Source organism: Narcine bancroftii, chromosome 4, assembly GCF_036971445.1.
Source record: "Narcine bancroftii isolate sNarBan1 chromosome 4, sNarBan1.hap1, whole genome shotgun sequence".
NCBI classification, from domain to species: Eukaryota; Metazoa; Chordata; class Chondrichthyes; order Torpediniformes; family Narcinidae; genus Narcine; species Narcine bancroftii.
Genome location: NC_091472.1, coordinates 74,335,804 through 74,352,206, shown reverse-complemented (window position 1 = coordinate 74,352,206; position 16,403 = coordinate 74,335,804). Strand labels below are relative to the sequence as shown.

Genomic DNA, 16,403 nt, shown 5'->3' with positions numbered 1-16,403 from the left:
GCACAACATTATTAAAATAATTGTCCTGTGCCAAGCAGTCCTGCACCCAAGTTGTAGAGTGACATACTTGTACTAACAATACTGTAACCCTGCATATAGAAATGGATATGGAACTAGATATGGACTCAAAAGTAACACGGTGACAGGGAGTGTGGTGGAGGTGGGGGAACTCAGTGGAAGGAGGTTGTGGGTTTCTTATCCCTTGACTGAAGTTTCCAAACTTAGCCACGTCCCCAGTACCCGAGTCCCTACCACCAGGTCCAGCATGTGCTACCCCATATTTGGCCCAATGTTGTATGGAGGGAGGAGATGAGTTTGATGATGAGACAAGTTGAACAGTGTCTTCAGTTTTCAGTTGCTGTCTTAGGTTTCTTGCATAATGCATGGCACAGGTTTTCCATTACCTTCTGTGTGTAAAAAATTTCCATTAAGATCTCCTTTAAATTTCTCCCCTCTCACTTTAAATCTCCAGTTTTAAATTCCAGCACCCTGGAAGAAGGACTCCAAATGTCTACCATTTCTATGCTCCTCAACTTTTATAAGCCTTTACCACCCCTCAGCCTCCAATTTTCCAGTGAGTATAAACAGCCTAACCAATATTTCCTTTTCGGTAAAGCCTTCCATTCCAGACAATCTCCTGTTAAATCTCTTTTACATTCTTTCTAATGCTACCACACCCTTCCTGCTGCATTGCAAACAGAACTGTTCACAGTATCCCAAGTACCTTGACCTATGAAGTCAAGCACATCAAATGCCTTCTTTATTCTACTCTCCACATGTGCAACTATTTCCAGGGTCTTATGAACTTGCACCCCATGATCGCTTTGCACATCAATGCTCCTGAAGTCCTTGCTATTTACTGTTCATAACCCAAAATACACAACCTCAGAAGAGCTTAATTCTGTGCTCTGAGACTCATAGTAACTATCCGTTGATAGCACAATCAATATATTTGAGCTTAGGCATTCAGGAGTGAATTCAGCAGTTGTCTTTTGCACAAATAGCAGGGCAAGTTTGAGACCCCTACTTCCTAAAAAGTCATACCTCTTCAAAGTTTCTGATGTATAACTGGTTCACAACTCAGATTAGATTTGGTTAGAATTTTGCTATTCCCCTGTAAACCATTCATTATTCCAGGATTACACTGGCATCCAATGGTAATTTCCAGGTTGCCATGTTCATTTCATTTTATTAGACCTCCCAAATCAGTTTTTCTTCCCTCGCCTTCACCATGTCTATGTTATTCATTTTTATCTGGCATTACTTTCACAGATCCTTCAATCAATTCCCACCATTGCCTTGCTATCCCAGCCTAACCTTCATGAGGTATCCTTATTCCTCGTGCCCACCCTCCGAATTGTTCCTGCCTTAGAAAGTCCATCTTTCTCCAATTTCATTTCCCATCTTGTGCTCTTTTAGGTCAATGCATTACTTTATTACCTCGAAGCTATGAATCAACCTTCTGACATTTAAAACTGTTCCCATTTTTGGAGTAATGTATTCTTTTCTTTGGCTTGGCTTCGCGGACGAAGATTTATGGAGGGGGTAAAAAGTCCACGTCAGCTGCAGGCTCGTTTGTGGCTGACAAGTCCGATGCGGGACAGGCAGACACGATTGCAGCGGCTGCAGGGGAAAATTGGTTGGTTGGGGTTGGGTGTGGGGTTTTTCCTCCTTTGCCTTTTGTCAGTGAGGTGGGCTCTGCGGTCTTCTTCAAAGGAGGTTGCTGCCCGCCAAACTGTGAGGCGCCAAGATGCACGGTTTGAGGCGTTATCAGCCCACTGGCGGTGGTCAATGTGGCAGGCACCAAGAGAAGTAATGTATTATACACTTCCAAAAACCTGTAGTAGAATTCCCCTCCTCAATTTCAAATTTATGATCATCTGATTGTACATATATATATATATACGAGGAAAGAGACCCTCAACTACCATGTTGGGGGTTTCAACCACAGTTTTATTCAAAACCCGCGTGCGCCCCTTTAAGGGCAGTGACATCATCACACTGCCTGAGGCGCCGCTCAGATCAAACCGTGAGGCAAGGAGGTCCCCGACGGCACCCTGAACTCGCAACTGCCCCGCTGGAGTGGCGGTACAAGCGGGGCCTGTTCGCTATGAGTAAGTGCGCCGCCACACAACCCCACCGGCTCGTGTGTCTTGCTGCTTGGGTGGCCGGCCTCAGCGCTGAGGTTGGGCTGTTTGAACTGGCTGACTGGGGTCCAGGTGCGCTGCCTTGAGGCGGTCGATCGTGAATAGTTCTCCTTTTCCCCCAAAGTCGAAAGTGAAAGTCTTGCCCGATCGCTGCAGGACACTGTAGGGGCCTTCATAAGGGCGCTGCAGGGGCGCGGTGTGCAAACCTCGCCGGACGAAAACGTACTCGGCTGCGTCCAGTTCATTGGACAGGCAGGACAGCCGGCCACCGTGGTGGGACGGAGGAGGTGGTGGTGGGGGGGGCTAGTGAGGTGAGCTTACTCTGAAAGTCTGCTAATAAGGTCGGATTGTCGGCTGCCGAGTCAGTGTCTGGGCCAAAAAACTCTCCGGGTAGCGACAATGGCGCGCCGTAAACCAACTCCGCGGATGATACCTGTAGATCCTCTTTCGGGGCCGTCCTGGTGCCGAGCAGAACCCGGGGTAACTCATCCACCCAACCGGGGCTGGTGAGGCGAGCCATGAGGGCCGATTTAAGGTGTCAGTGGAATCGCTCCACTAAGCCATTGGCTTGAGAGTGATATGCCGTGGTGTGGTGGAGCTTGACCCCCCAAAAGGCTCGCCACTTGCGCCCAGAGGGCAGACGTGAATTGGGCACCTCTGGAGCTGGTAATGTGAGTAGGGACTCCGAACTTGGCGATTCAGTGAGCGAGTACGTTCCTGGCGCACGTCTCGGCGAAGTGTCTTTCAGCGGAATGGCTTCCGGCCACCTTGTTGCTCCGTCGACCACCGTCAACAAGTAGCGGGTGTCCCTGGACACCGGCAAGGGGCCCACGATGACCATGTGTCTATGTTGGAATCTCTTGGCCTCAGAGTCAAACTGTTGTATCGGGGCTTTTGAGTGACGGTGGACTTTGGAGGTCTGGCACTGCTGCAGCTCCTCATCATCCGGACTATTTGTTTTTTGAGCCCATGCCACACAAAATGCTCTGCCACCATCTGAACTGATGTCTTGACCAAGGGGTGGGCCAAGTCGTGGACTATGCTGAAAACCCACGACCTCCACTGTGGCGAGACTACAGGGAACAGTGAGCCAGTGGAAACATCGCAGAGCAGCGTGTCTGGGATGCCTGGCAACCGGAGGTCCCGAAGTTGGAGTCCTGTAATGGTGGTGCAGAGGGTTTGTGTTTCCGCGTCCTCCCTCTGTGCCTGCGCTAGTTGGGCGTAGTTCAGGCCGGGGGGCGAGGCTGTGGATGGCGGGCCACAAAAGTGCATCTACCACAACATTGTCTTTACCTGCCCAGTGCCAGATGTCAGTGGTGAATTCCGACACATTGGATAGGTGCCGCTGCTGGCGAACCGACCAGGGGTCTTTTGCCATCATGAGGGCCTGTGTGAGCGACTTGTAGTCGGTGAACATGGTGAATGGTCTGCCTTACAGGAAATATCGGAAATGCCGGATGCCCAGGTACAGGGCCAGGAACTCCCTGTCAAAGGCACTGTAGTTCTGGAGGACAGAGGTGCCTGCTGAAAAAGGATAGCAGCCGCCACTGGCCATTGACCCATTGCTCCAGAACACCCCCAAAGGCCGTGGCCGACACATCCACTGAGAGCACGGTGTGAGCATCCGGCCGCAGGTGGGCTAATAGAGTGGCGCTCACCAGAGCATCTTTCATTGCAGCGAAAGCACCCCCCACCTCTTCTGACCATACCGGGACTTTGCATGATGTGGGTCGCCCCGGGAATGAACTGGTGGTAGAAGTTCACCATGGCAAGGTCTCCTGCAGGCCCTTGAGGGTGGTGGGCTTCGAGAACTGGAGCACGACTGCAACCTTCTCTGGTGCTCGGGTGGCTCCGGCCACTGAGACGGTATGGCCCAGGAACTGCAGGGACTGCCTGCCAAACTGGCACTTGATAACGTTGACCATGAGGCCAAACTCTGCCAGACGGGCGAACAGTACGCGGAGATAGACCTTGTGCTCATCATGGTCTCGACTGGCAATGAGGATGTTGTTGAGATAGATGAACACAAAGTCCAAGTCTCTACCCACAGTGTCCATCAAGTGCTGGAAATTTTGGGCCGCATTCTTTAACCTGGAGGGCATCTGCAAGAATTCGAAAAGGCCGAATGGGGTGATGATTGCAGTGTTGCCCACATCATCAGGATGGACTGGGATTTGATGGTAGCCCCATACCAAGTCAACCTTTGAGAACACTTGGGCGCCATGCAAGTTCGCAGAGAAGTCCTGAATATGCGGGATGGGATATCAGTCCGGTGTGGTCGCGTCATTAAGGCAACAGTAGTCCCCACAAGGGCACCAACCCCATGAAGTCGGGGACCATGTGGAGGGGGTGGGGGGGAGGCCCAGGAGATGTCAGATCCATGGATGATTCCCAGTTCCTGCAGTCGGAAGAATTCTTCTTTGGCCATTTGCAGCTTTTCTGGAGGTAATCGCCTGGCTTTGGCATGATGCGGGGGGCCCTGAGTTGCAATGTGATGGTAGACTCCATGTTGAGGCATGGCGGCAGTGAACTGCAGCTGCAGGGTGGAGGGGAACTTAGAGGATTAACGGCGGCTGGCCGAGTCATTTCCCTAAAAGGTACAGGGCTGCCTGCACTTGCGGGCTTGAGCACCCCAGCACTGATGATAGAAACACCAGGTGGGGTGGTGGTGCTCCTCCAGCTTGTGCTTGGGGGGCGCTTGTGACCGACTTGGCTGAGGGAGACCTTGTTCTCCTGCTTGGTCCGCCAGAGGGCGTCCGCGCAGGCCGCACCTTGCTGTGGGTCGGAGAAGTCTTCATCCGCCAGCAGGAGCTGTATGCCCTTGGGCATCTGCTTGAGGAAGATTTGCCGGTACAAAAAACATGGTTTGTGGTCCTCTGCTAGTACCAGCATCTCGTCCATCAGGGCAGACGGGGTTCTGTCTCCCAACCCATCCAGGTATAGGAGCCTGGAGGCGCGCTGTTGCTGGGAGAGGCCAAAGGTCCCGAGGAGGTGGTTCTGGACCGCAGGATATTTACCAACCTCCGGCAGGTTGTGTATTAGATTGTCCACCCTGGTTGCGGTCTCTTCGTTTAGTACACTCACGACATGATAAAACATCGTGGCGTCTGATGAAATGTTTTTGAGGTGAAACTACGGTTCTGCCTGCCCGAACCACGTACTTTGGCGTTGTTCCAGAAGTGGGGCAGTTTCACTGCGACTGCATTGATCTCAAAAGGATCCATAGTTAAAGGCCAGAAAAACATCTGGACTCATTGGGGTCACCAGTGTAGCGGCAGCTACGAAGAATGACTCTCAACCGTCACATTGGGGGTTTCAATTACAGTTTTATTCAAAACCCGCGTGTACCCATTTAAGGGCAGCGTGAACTCTGCCTCTGTGTGGGTGGTGACGTCATCACACTGCGTGAGGCGCGCGCTCAGTTTAAATCATGAGGCAAGGAGGTCCCCCGATGGTGCCATGTACTCGCAGCTGCCCTGCTGGCGCAGCGGTACAAGCGGGGTCGGTTCGCTACGAGTATGTGCGCCGCCACACAAACAACATTTATTTATTTAATATTTAATCTAAAATTATTATTTACGGGATATATTACTTGGTTACAAAATATTGCTTCTTCCTGCAGGCTCTGAGATTGATATTTCCCAGCCTGGCAATCTGGATTTTGATGGCTCCTGTACCTTCTTCTTGGTGGTAGTAGATTAAATATAATGTATGCTGAACACTTGACCTTCTTTTGATATTGCAAACTTTTAACCATTTCTAACTTTGGTTTAAAATCACAGAATCTTATGAATGCTCAAATTCATCACCCTCTCCCTTGCAACGATGTGTTTATCGCTTTGGTTTTCACTTTTACCACTACAGTGATAGGGTCCTTCTGTTCCTCTGCAATCTTTGATACAGTACACATCATTTTACTTCTATTTCCATCCTTCACAAGTCAATAGAGCAAGAATATCCTTTTTTCATCTGCACTAAATTATTTGAATGCAGCCATGACATTTCCACTTCTGTTCTAATAGATCCTTATGAATTGATCTTTGACCACCTTCTCAAAGACACGCTTCCATTAAACAAAATCTTTCAAAGCTCATTCGTTGATGAAGGGCTCAAGCCTGAAATGCTGGTTATGCATCTTTATCTCTGCTATTTGACCTGCTGAGTTTCTCCAGCATTGTGTTTTTACTTCCAATGTTCCAGGTTCTAAATTAAAATCGATAATCCACAGCTCTTTCTTAACACTTCTCCGTCTCAGAGGACAAACTACCCACTGATATGTACTACAAAGCAACACTCTCCTTGCTACCTGGATTATCATAAATATGTGTGTATAATGCAAAAAATTTGTACCAAAATTCAAGCTCAAAGTAGGGGGTCGCATTATACACACATATTTATGGCAGCGCGAATCGAGCGGGCAAGGGGGAAGAGAGACGGCAGCGTGAATCGGGCCGGCAAGGGGAGGGGGTCGTATTATACACGGGTAAAATTTTCTCCCATTTTCCCCTCAAAAATTAGGGGGTGGGGGAATTTGCATTATACACACATATTTATGGTATATGTCTTCCCATTTTGACCCCTGTAAGGACACCACTCCTTTCTCACAATTCCTTCACCTCATCTATTCCCAGGATGAGGCTTTCTACTCCAGGATATCGGAAACATCCTTTCATTTTCTTTTAAATATTTTTATTGAAGTTAACAGGAAAACTCATAACAAGTCATCTCATATAAAACAAGAACAAAAAAGATGGAACTGCATTACACAGCAACTTCAATATCCTGTCTTTAGTTTCAGTATTTGCATTTGGTCCCTCTCCTGTCTTCATTTCCTTCCATTTCCATCCCCCCCTACAGCAAAATCAGCTGTGATTAAAAAGCTATCAACACCCTCTCAGCCAATACATTTTCACTTTATTGAATTTTTAAACTATTTTTGCATTATTCTGTTTCTCTAGGTCTCAAGACATTCACTTTGTTTTCTTCCTTCCATTATCCCCTCTTAAAATATTTTTCATTTCTTTCGCTACAGATTACCCCTGAGCATTAAGCCCTTCAAAAGGTAGTGGACAACAACCCAGAAAAAAAAATCCCTCCCCACCATTGAGAACATCAACAGAGAGCTACAACAATCATCAATGATCCACACCAACCAACGCATGTTCTGTTCTCGCTGCTACCAGCAGGAAAGAGGTGTAGGTGCCACAAGACTCTCACCAGCAGGTTCAGGAACAGCTGCTACCCCTCCAACATCCGACTCTTCAACAACAAACTAAATCAAGTGAATCATTGGCACTTTATTGATTTAAAAATTCTTTCTGTATTCGACAGGCAGTTTGTTTACATTTTGTTATCTGTTTACAGCTCTTTATTAATTTACATGTGTACATTATGCAGTTTTTTTCGTACTATCAATAAATGGTAATTCTACCTCGCCTGCAGGAAAAAACTCAGTGTTGATGTGATGTCATGCATACTCTGACAACAAATCTGAAACTGAAATCTGATTAAAGCTTCAGGCCATGCCTTATGCTTTTCTCCTTTTAAGAATAATTTATGTAATATTTGATATTATGGAAGAGCAGTAAGAGCACAAGGCATAAAGAGAATATTCAATGGCATTGTCACTCATTTGGTCTTTCATTACTTGCCTGATATTGGATGGAATCCTTTTCTGTTTATATGAATACACTGGGTTGTTGATGAAATAAAGTTGGACACAATATTAAAAAGACCCCTTTCACATATTGCTTTCCTTCATTAAACCTAGACCATTACAGCACAGTAACAAGCCATTTGGCCCATGATATCCAAAAGTCTGCTGCTTGCACCTGATGCATATCCCTACATTCGCTGCATATTCATTGTCTTAACGTGACTCTCACCTTTCCTTCCACCTTTGCTGGCAGCCAGTTCTAGACACTCACCACTGTGTGTATTAAAAAAAAACACTTACCCCACATTATCTCTATTAAACTTTCTACCCATCACTTTAAATAGATGTCCTCTGGTATGATATTTTTATGTTGGGAGAAAGATTTTTATAATCTCAGGTCTTCCTTCAGCTTCTGATGAGAAAGTTTGTCCAACCTTTCCCCATTGTTCATACCCTATAATCCAGTTAACATCCTGGTAAATCTCTTCATAACCCTTCCAATAGCTTCCACATTTGTAATGGAGTGATCAAAATTGCACACAATACTCCCAAGGGCAGCCTAACTGAAGCTTCATACAACTACAACTTGACCTCATTCCTTTTGGAAATCAGGGAATTTCAGTTGGCAACTTCATTTGGAAAAGTTCTTGCTGTAACTAGAATTCCTTTCATTTCTATCATGTTTGACAACCCAAATTGACTGGTTTTTAGTCATAGTTCAAATTTTCATCTCATTGTTTTAATCCTCAATGCCTCCTTTAACTATTCTATCCCTGAAGCCACCATCCATAAAACTTATTTTAACTGGCCTCATGGGCATCTATTTCCCTCTACACCTGCACAAACAATGATCACTGTGCAGTTATGCTTAAATCTGATGGAGTTAAATTACCTCCCAACTTCACTGACCTTTTAAAAAAAAACAACCCCTAGATGGTCTTTTTGTCTCAGATTCTATTTTTTTGACCACATAAGCATAATATGGTCAAAATAATTGGAATATACTTTTAACACTACTACAAACTGTAACGGAGTGGCATTCTGTCATCTAAATATTGACTGATTCATATTCTCTACAACCATAATAAACAGGGCTGCCGCTATGGAAAAATTTGCCTGGAAATTTGATTTACCTTGTGTTTTGAATCCAATGTCTCCTGTATGTGTATGTATGGCAAAGTCCTTTCATCAACATGAATGCGTTTACATCTAAAGACTCAATGCTAGAATAAATCAAAAATTGTTCTAGGACATATTTTACCTTGCCACCTTCTCCAAGTCCATTGTAACCAGTTACCTGGTACCCCAACAACATTAAATATCATTACTACCAATGAACCAGCTCCTTTTGCAAGATTGAACACATTTCAAACTTGCTGGCCTGCCAAACTATATTTATAAATAACAGAGTGAAACACGAAAATCTGCAGATGGTATAATTGTAAAATCACAAAAAATGCTGGACGAACTCACCAGGTCACGAGTTGAAGATATATTACTAATTTTTCCAGACTTGAGCCCTTCTTCAGCGTATGAGCAAAAATAATCAGGCAGGGAACTGAATAAAAAGGCTGGAGAGGAGGGAAGACATGACAGGAGGAGAAGAAAAGGCGAACAGGTAAAAGGCCATAATTGGACATGGATAGGAATGCAGAAGAGGAAAGATGAGAACTGATCAGTGAAGGTGGGGTTGGGTGGGGGGGGTCGCTCTGTGAATGCAGAGCTGGAGAAAAGAAGTCAGGGAAAGGCTAAGAGAGAGAGAGCTAGAGGAAAGGAGATATAGGGATAAGGGAAGGAGAGAGATGGGAAGTGGAGGGAGAGGGGGAAGGAGGCTCAAACATTCCCCCTATGCCACAATCCTCCTCTAGCTGGTAGAACTGGTCTTCACCCTCAATAACTTCTCCTTTGATTCATCCCACTTTCTCCATGTCAAAATGGTAGCCATATGTATCCACTTGGATCTGAGCTGTGCCTGCCTTTTTGTTGACTATGTGGAGAAATCCATGTTACAAGCCTGCACAGGCAAGGCTCCTCAATACTTCCTCCACTTCAATGTCGATTACTTTGGTGCTGACTCATGCACCAATGCTGAACTTGTTGACTTTATCCACTTAGCTGCCAACTTCCACCCTGTCCACAAGTTCATTTGGTCTATCTCTAGCAACACTCTCTCCTTTCTTAATCTCTTTGCCTTCATCTTAGGAGACAAACTCTTGACAGACATTTTCTACAAACCAAACAACTCCCACAGATACCTCAACCATTCACACCCTGTCCCCTGTAAAGATTCCATTCCTTTCCCACAATTCCATCATCTCTATTATATCTGCTCCTAGGGCAAGGTCTACTATGTGAGAGCTTCCAAGATGTCCTCCTTCTTCAGAAGACGTGGCTTCTCTACTACCATCTCTACTCAGCCCTCACTTCCATATCGTCCATTATCCACACATTTGCCCTGACCCTCTCTGCCTCTTATGTGCAACAAGGGCAGGATTCCTCTTATCCTCACTTATCTTGGACCAGCCTCTGCATCCAACACATCATCCTCTGCCATTTCTGCCATCTACCACATGATTCCATCGCCAGACAAATCTTCCCCCCCAACCCCTGCTTCCGCAGGGATCGGACTCCTTCGACCACTCCTCCTTGCCCACCTATTCCCCCTTCATACCTATCCAGGACCACAAGGAATGCTATTCTTGTGCCCACACCTCTCCCCCTTATCATTATTCGGTGGTCCTAACAGTCCATCCAAGTGAAGCAACATTTCATTTGTGAATCTGCAGAGGTCATCTACCACATCCAGTGTTCCATTGTCACCTCCTCCCATTGGAGAGAGTGGACGCAGACCGGGAGATCGCTTCTTTGAGCACCTGCTCTCTGTCCCCTGCAATAGTGGGGATCTCCTAGTGGCACGCCATTTCAATTCTCCACTTCATTCCGATGCTGATAATATCTGTCCACCTCTCAAGCACTGCCAGTGAGTCCACCTGCAAATAGGTGGAACAACACCTCATATTCTGTCTGGGCACCCTTCAACTAGATGGCATTAACATTGACTTTTCTGTTTTCCATTTTCTCCCCTTCCCTTATCTCTACGTCTCCTTTCCTCTAGCGCTCTCTCTCTCTCTCACATTTTCCCTCTATCTCCCTTCCTTCAGCTCTACATTCACAGAGCCACCCCCTTCCCCGATCAATTCTCATGTTTCCTCTCATGTCTCCCCATTTATGTCCAATTATGGCCTTTTGCCTGTTGGCCTGTGCTCTTCCCCTGCTTTTCTTCCCTCCTTCCCCAGCTTTTTTTTTATATATACATACCCTGCTTGAAGAAGGGTTCAAACCCAAAACATTGATTATATATCTTTTTTTTCTGGTTATATATCTTTACCTCATCTAGATGATACATGACCTGCCAAGTTTCTCCAGCATTTTTGTATTTTATAAAGAACATGCAGGGATATCAAATTTTAAAAATCTTTAAGCCCTGTTTCAACAAAACTATTGAGTCAAATACTGCCAGAGGAATAAAGCTGATGGGCAAGTGTAGGTTCTAAACCACCTCACACACAAACTTGAAAAAAGGATATCCACAGACAATGAAAAATTCAATTTTGATAAAGGAAGAAACCGACAAACTAAAAGGGTAAAAAAAAGTTATTTGGACACTCTAACTGAGTAAATGTAATGATTAAAAATAATTCTGAATATTTCTGCATTCAGCAAAAATAAAATAAATGCTTATTTCTCTTCAACTTCATTTAATCTTCTTTCTATGGTGGATATATTTAAACCAAGGTCATTTAAGCTATGATACTGTTAACAAATTACTGGTTTTAATGTAGTCAGGTTATTGTGCTCTTTTGTGCACTTCAGAAACAAAAATCAAAGTCATAGAGAAGATGCCAAAGAGATTTACTGGAACTGTTTCGAGGTTGAAGATCAGCAGTTATGTGGAGCAATGACTGAAGGTTGTATACTTCCTAGAGCAGTGACACTTAAGGATAGATTTAAGAGAAGGATTCAAAAATGATCAAGTATTTCCAAAGAGTAATTGAAGAGAAACTTCTGGTATTCTAGTATTCGAGTCAGTCACAATAGAGTACCTTCTTTTAAAATAAAATTCAGTGAACTATAGCGATTTGGAAATTTAAACAAGATCATAAGAAACATGAAAAGAAACAGATCATTCCATCCTCTGTAACTACTCTGCAGCTCAACATGGCTAACCTTCCATCTTAATGTTAGTTTTCCCTCTCTCTCAGAGACTAAGGCAATCTAGGGTAAAGAATCCAGGGACCAACCACCATTTGAATGAAGAAATTTCTCCTGATTTCAGCCTTCAATCTTCATATCTTTGGGACTAGGATAAAATCTTGAAAAGGAAAACCATGCAACAGAGCAGAAATTGTAAAACTAATTACTTAATTGTTTCAGAGAACTGGCTAAGCCATAAAGGACTCAATGGCCTCTTTTTGTGCTCTCTAGTCATCTTCCTGTAATGATGCTTGCAGTTTGGTAGTTAAGCTTTGAGCCTCCAGCTTTAACAGTCAAGTGCTCTTCGCTTCAGACCCATGTGACACTGATAATGCTGCAACCGTCACAGCCATCAAAATGTGTTGCATACGAGGTTTATATTTTTGGTAAATCGTTCACATGTAATTTTCACATGATTTTTTAAAAATTGAGTGCTAACATAATGAGTCTGTCTGCAAATGGCCCACTACTCTCAAACATCTTAAATACATTGATATTCTTAAAGAAAGCTCCTGCTCCCAATAAAGCAGGGAAGTAGATGGCCATACAGGGCACTGATTGAAAGTTTGATTTAAAAAAATCTCAGCCATAATACCATAATCATATTTAGCAAATGCTTTCACTAATTTGGGCTGAGGAAAAAAAATATAAAAACTGGCAAAGCCCTCCCCACCCCCGCTCCAGTCAACCCCTGCTGAAAAATGGCAACATAAGGGCATCATATTTAGAAAATAAAATAATTTTAATGGTGGTCTTACATACTATCTTAACTCTTGAAGTGTAAACATTAATTGCATTATGTATTCACAACTTAGCTTCCTTCCAGCAGAAATATTCAGATGTTTCATAATTCACTCCCATGATTAATACCTGCTGATGTATCTCTGCTTTCAAATTTATTTGTCATATTTTACATATTTCACAGCTTTTGTAACGTGGTGGGTTTTTAATAATACAGCAGAAAAAAATTGTTGGCTGTTTAAAAGCTATAAAAGCCTCATTACAAAGCCACTGTGGGATGACAAATTTGTAATTTTCCACTCTCATTTGTATACTTGATTAAAATGCTAATCCAGCTTGCTAGAGTTATGGATTGCTCCTACGAGTTGGCATTCAATTACGTTTCAGAGTGCAGTGCCATAAGGAGAACTAAGCAACTGCACCCACCACTTAACGGAGGCAGAAGAAAGCATACATGTTAGATGAATAAACACACTGCCATCGTGGACAAAAGAGGTAGTAATATCAACCTGAGAATAGTTTAATACACAAAAGTGCCTAAGAAATTCAGCAGGTCACGCAGCGTTTCAGGCCTTTATCAAGTTACGAGGAAAATACAGGCAGATGCTTTGACATTTAATGTCAATCTCATCATATTGGCAGCTAAAGATTTTCTTCCAAATTAACAATATATATCCGAACATTTTGAAATTAGAATATTCCAAACCAGAATCAACCATTTCAAGACAAGGGAGGAGTCACGTGATGGAGTAGTGGCCGGACGGTGAACTCCAGCCCTCTCCAGAAAAGTCAGAAAAAAACAAAGCAAAACACAAAGGCACAGAAATAAAAATCAAAGTAAAGTGAATATAAAGGTGGAAAGAAGATGGCGACGAAAAAAGAAAAGTCGAAACCAACGGTAAGAAGAGAGGAAGAGAAGACAACGGAAGATGAAGGAAAAGGCCTTACCTGTTCGAAGAGGCCCGCGGTGGAGAGAGAAACCCGCTCCCTCAGGTCGGTAGAATATGGACTGCAAAAATGGCTCGCTGAGCCGAGTAAAAGTGCGCAACCGCGCATGAAAAAAAACACACCGACGGGAGGGGTGACCAGCTGGGGAGTCGATCTCCATAGCCGGCAACGACAGCTGCAGAACACCTGCAGCAAGAGGAGAACACAGAAAACAACGAAAACAAGAAAGAAGAGAAGAAAAGGGCAACAAAGAAACAACAGATGGCCAACCCAGAGGAAGAAGAAGAGGAAGAGGAAGAGTACAGTGAAATAGAAGAAGAAGAGAAAGGCAAGATAAAGGATTTACTTTCTCTTATTAAAAAATACATGGAGTCATTTAAAGAATGGCAAGTGCAGGAATTTGATGATTTAAGAAGAAGAATAAATAATACAGAAGAGAAAATGAATAAAATAGATATGACCTTATCAGAAATGGGAAAAAGAATGGACAAGGTGCAAGAACAAGAAGCAGCAGTAGAAATGGAGGTAGAGGACTTAAAAAAGAAATTAGAGGAATCTAATAAAAAAGTTAAAGAGACACAAGAACTGTTAGCTCAGAAAATAGATATAATGGAAAATTATAACAGAAGAAATAACATAAAGATAGTGGGCCTTAAGGAAGATGAAGAAGGCAAGAATATGAGAGAGTTTATAAAAGATTGGATCCCGAGGATCCTAGGATGTCCAGAACTACAGCAAGAAATGGAAATAGAAAGGGCACATAGAGCATTGGCCTTTAAACCACAATCACAACAAAAGCCAAGATCTGTTTTAGTAAAATTCCTAAGATATACTACAAGAGAAAAGGTACTGGAGAAAACAATGGAAAAAGTAAGATAGGACAATAAGCCACTGGAGTACAAAGGGCAAAAAATCTTCATTTATCCAGATATAAGTTTTGAACTCCTGAAGAAGAGAAAGGAGTTCAATACAGCAAAGGCGATTTTATGGAAGAAAGGGTATAAATTTATAAAAAAGCATCCAGCGGTATTGAAAATATTTATTCCAGGACAACAAAAGAGACTATTCTCGGATCCAGAGGAAGCACGAAAATTTGCAGAACAATTACAAAATAGACTGAGAGATGAAGACGTGTAACGAGAGTACAAAAGACAGCAAACTAAAAAGACAAGTTTTGAGCTCCTGAAGAGGAGGAAAGAGTTCAAAACATCGAAAACGATCTTGTGAAAAAAAAACTATTCTCGGATCCAGAGGAAGCAAGGAAATTTGCAGAACAACTACAAAACAAACAGAGAGATGAAGACATGTAATAAGAGTAAAAATGACCACGATTTATACGTATGTGGGTAAAGAGGTATATGTGTGTATATGTATAATGTGCATACATGAATGTATCTGTATTTAGAGGGAAATATAGATAGTATAGACAAGAATTAATAAGGGAAGGAAAAGGAATAGAGGGAATAAGGAGGGAATTAAAAGAGTGACCTTTGTCACATATGAAAAGCGAAATCTTTTCTGGGGGGGGCTGGGTGGGGGGGTATTACGGTCACTGCAAAATCAGTTGACGCTTGCGAGTGAATTCGCAAATCCAAATGGAGAGGGGAGATGTGGTTGTCCGACAAGGGATAAAGGACAACTCAGGAGGGGAAGGGGGGATTGGGGCTAAAGAAGTTTTAAATAGGAGAATAAGGAAAATGTTTGATGTTTTAGTAATGTTGTCTTATAAAGGATTCAAAACAAGAAAACAGAAATGGATAAGAAGGAAAAGTAATGATGGAGAAACGGAAAGGGAAGATAAACAAAGTATAAAATGGCTACGTTGAACTATATGACTTTAAATATTAATGGAATACATAACCAAATTAAAAGGAAGAAACTGCTAAATTTACTGAAAAAAGAAAAAATTGATATAGCATTTGTGCAAGAAACACATTTAACTGAATTGGAACATAAGAAATTAAAGAGAGATTGGGTAGGACACATAACAGCAGCATCGTATAATTCAAAAGCAAGAGGAGTAGCTATATTAATTAGTAAAAATGTGCCATTTAAAATAGAAGAGGAAATAATAGATCCAGCAGGGAGATATGTAATGATAAAATGTCAGATATATTCGGAGTTTTGGAATCTACTCAATGTATATTCACCTAACGAAGAAGATCAAAAGTTTATGCAAGATATCTTTTTGAAGATAGCAGATACGCAAGGGAACATATTAATAAGAGGGGATTTCAACCTGAATTTGGATTCAAATATGGACAAAACTGGGAAAAAAATTAACAGAAAGAACAAAGTAACCAAATTTATAATTAAATCGATGGAAGAAATGCAACACTTGCATATATGGAGGAAGCAACACCCAAAGGAAAAGGAATATTCACATTACTCGGCTAGACATAAAACATACTCAAGAATAGACCTATTTTTGTTATCAGCTCATATGCAAGATAGAGTAAAAAAAACAGAATATAAAGCTAGAATACTATCGGACCATTCACCCTTAATATTGACAGTAAAGTTAGAGGACATCCCTCCAAGAATGTATAGATGGAGATTAAACCCCATGTTGCTTAAAAGGCAGGATTTTAGAGAATTTATTGAAAAACAAATTAAAATGTATTTTGAAATAAATACGGAATCAGTGGAAGATAAGT

At 43.0% G+C, this 16,403-nt stretch overlaps 1 protein-coding gene and 1 long non-coding RNA gene across 4 annotated transcripts in view; one reads left to right on the top strand and one right to left on the bottom strand.

The window, feature by feature from the left end:
* zdhhc14 (zinc finger DHHC-type palmitoyltransferase 14) overlaps positions 1–16,403 on the bottom strand; it is a 136,482-nt gene that overhangs the window by 73,388 nt on the left and 46,691 nt on the right. The window contains exon 1 of one of the 3 annotated variants that reach the window (XM_069931627.1): positions 2,581–2,914. The exons of the other annotated variants lie outside the window; for them this stretch is intronic. Coding sequence (XP_069787728.1) covers positions 2,581–2,636 — 56 coding nt within the window. The 5' untranslated portion in view covers positions 2,637–2,914. Of the gene's footprint in view, positions 1–2,580; positions 2,915–16,403 lie in introns of those variants that run through there. 3 annotated transcript variants of the gene reach the window in all.
* Positions 1,997–7,890, top strand: LOC138760689 (uncharacterized). The gene is made up of 2 exons (XR_011355811.1): positions 1,997–2,114; positions 7,180–7,890. It is a non-coding gene; the product is annotated as an uncharacterized lncRNA (long non-coding RNA).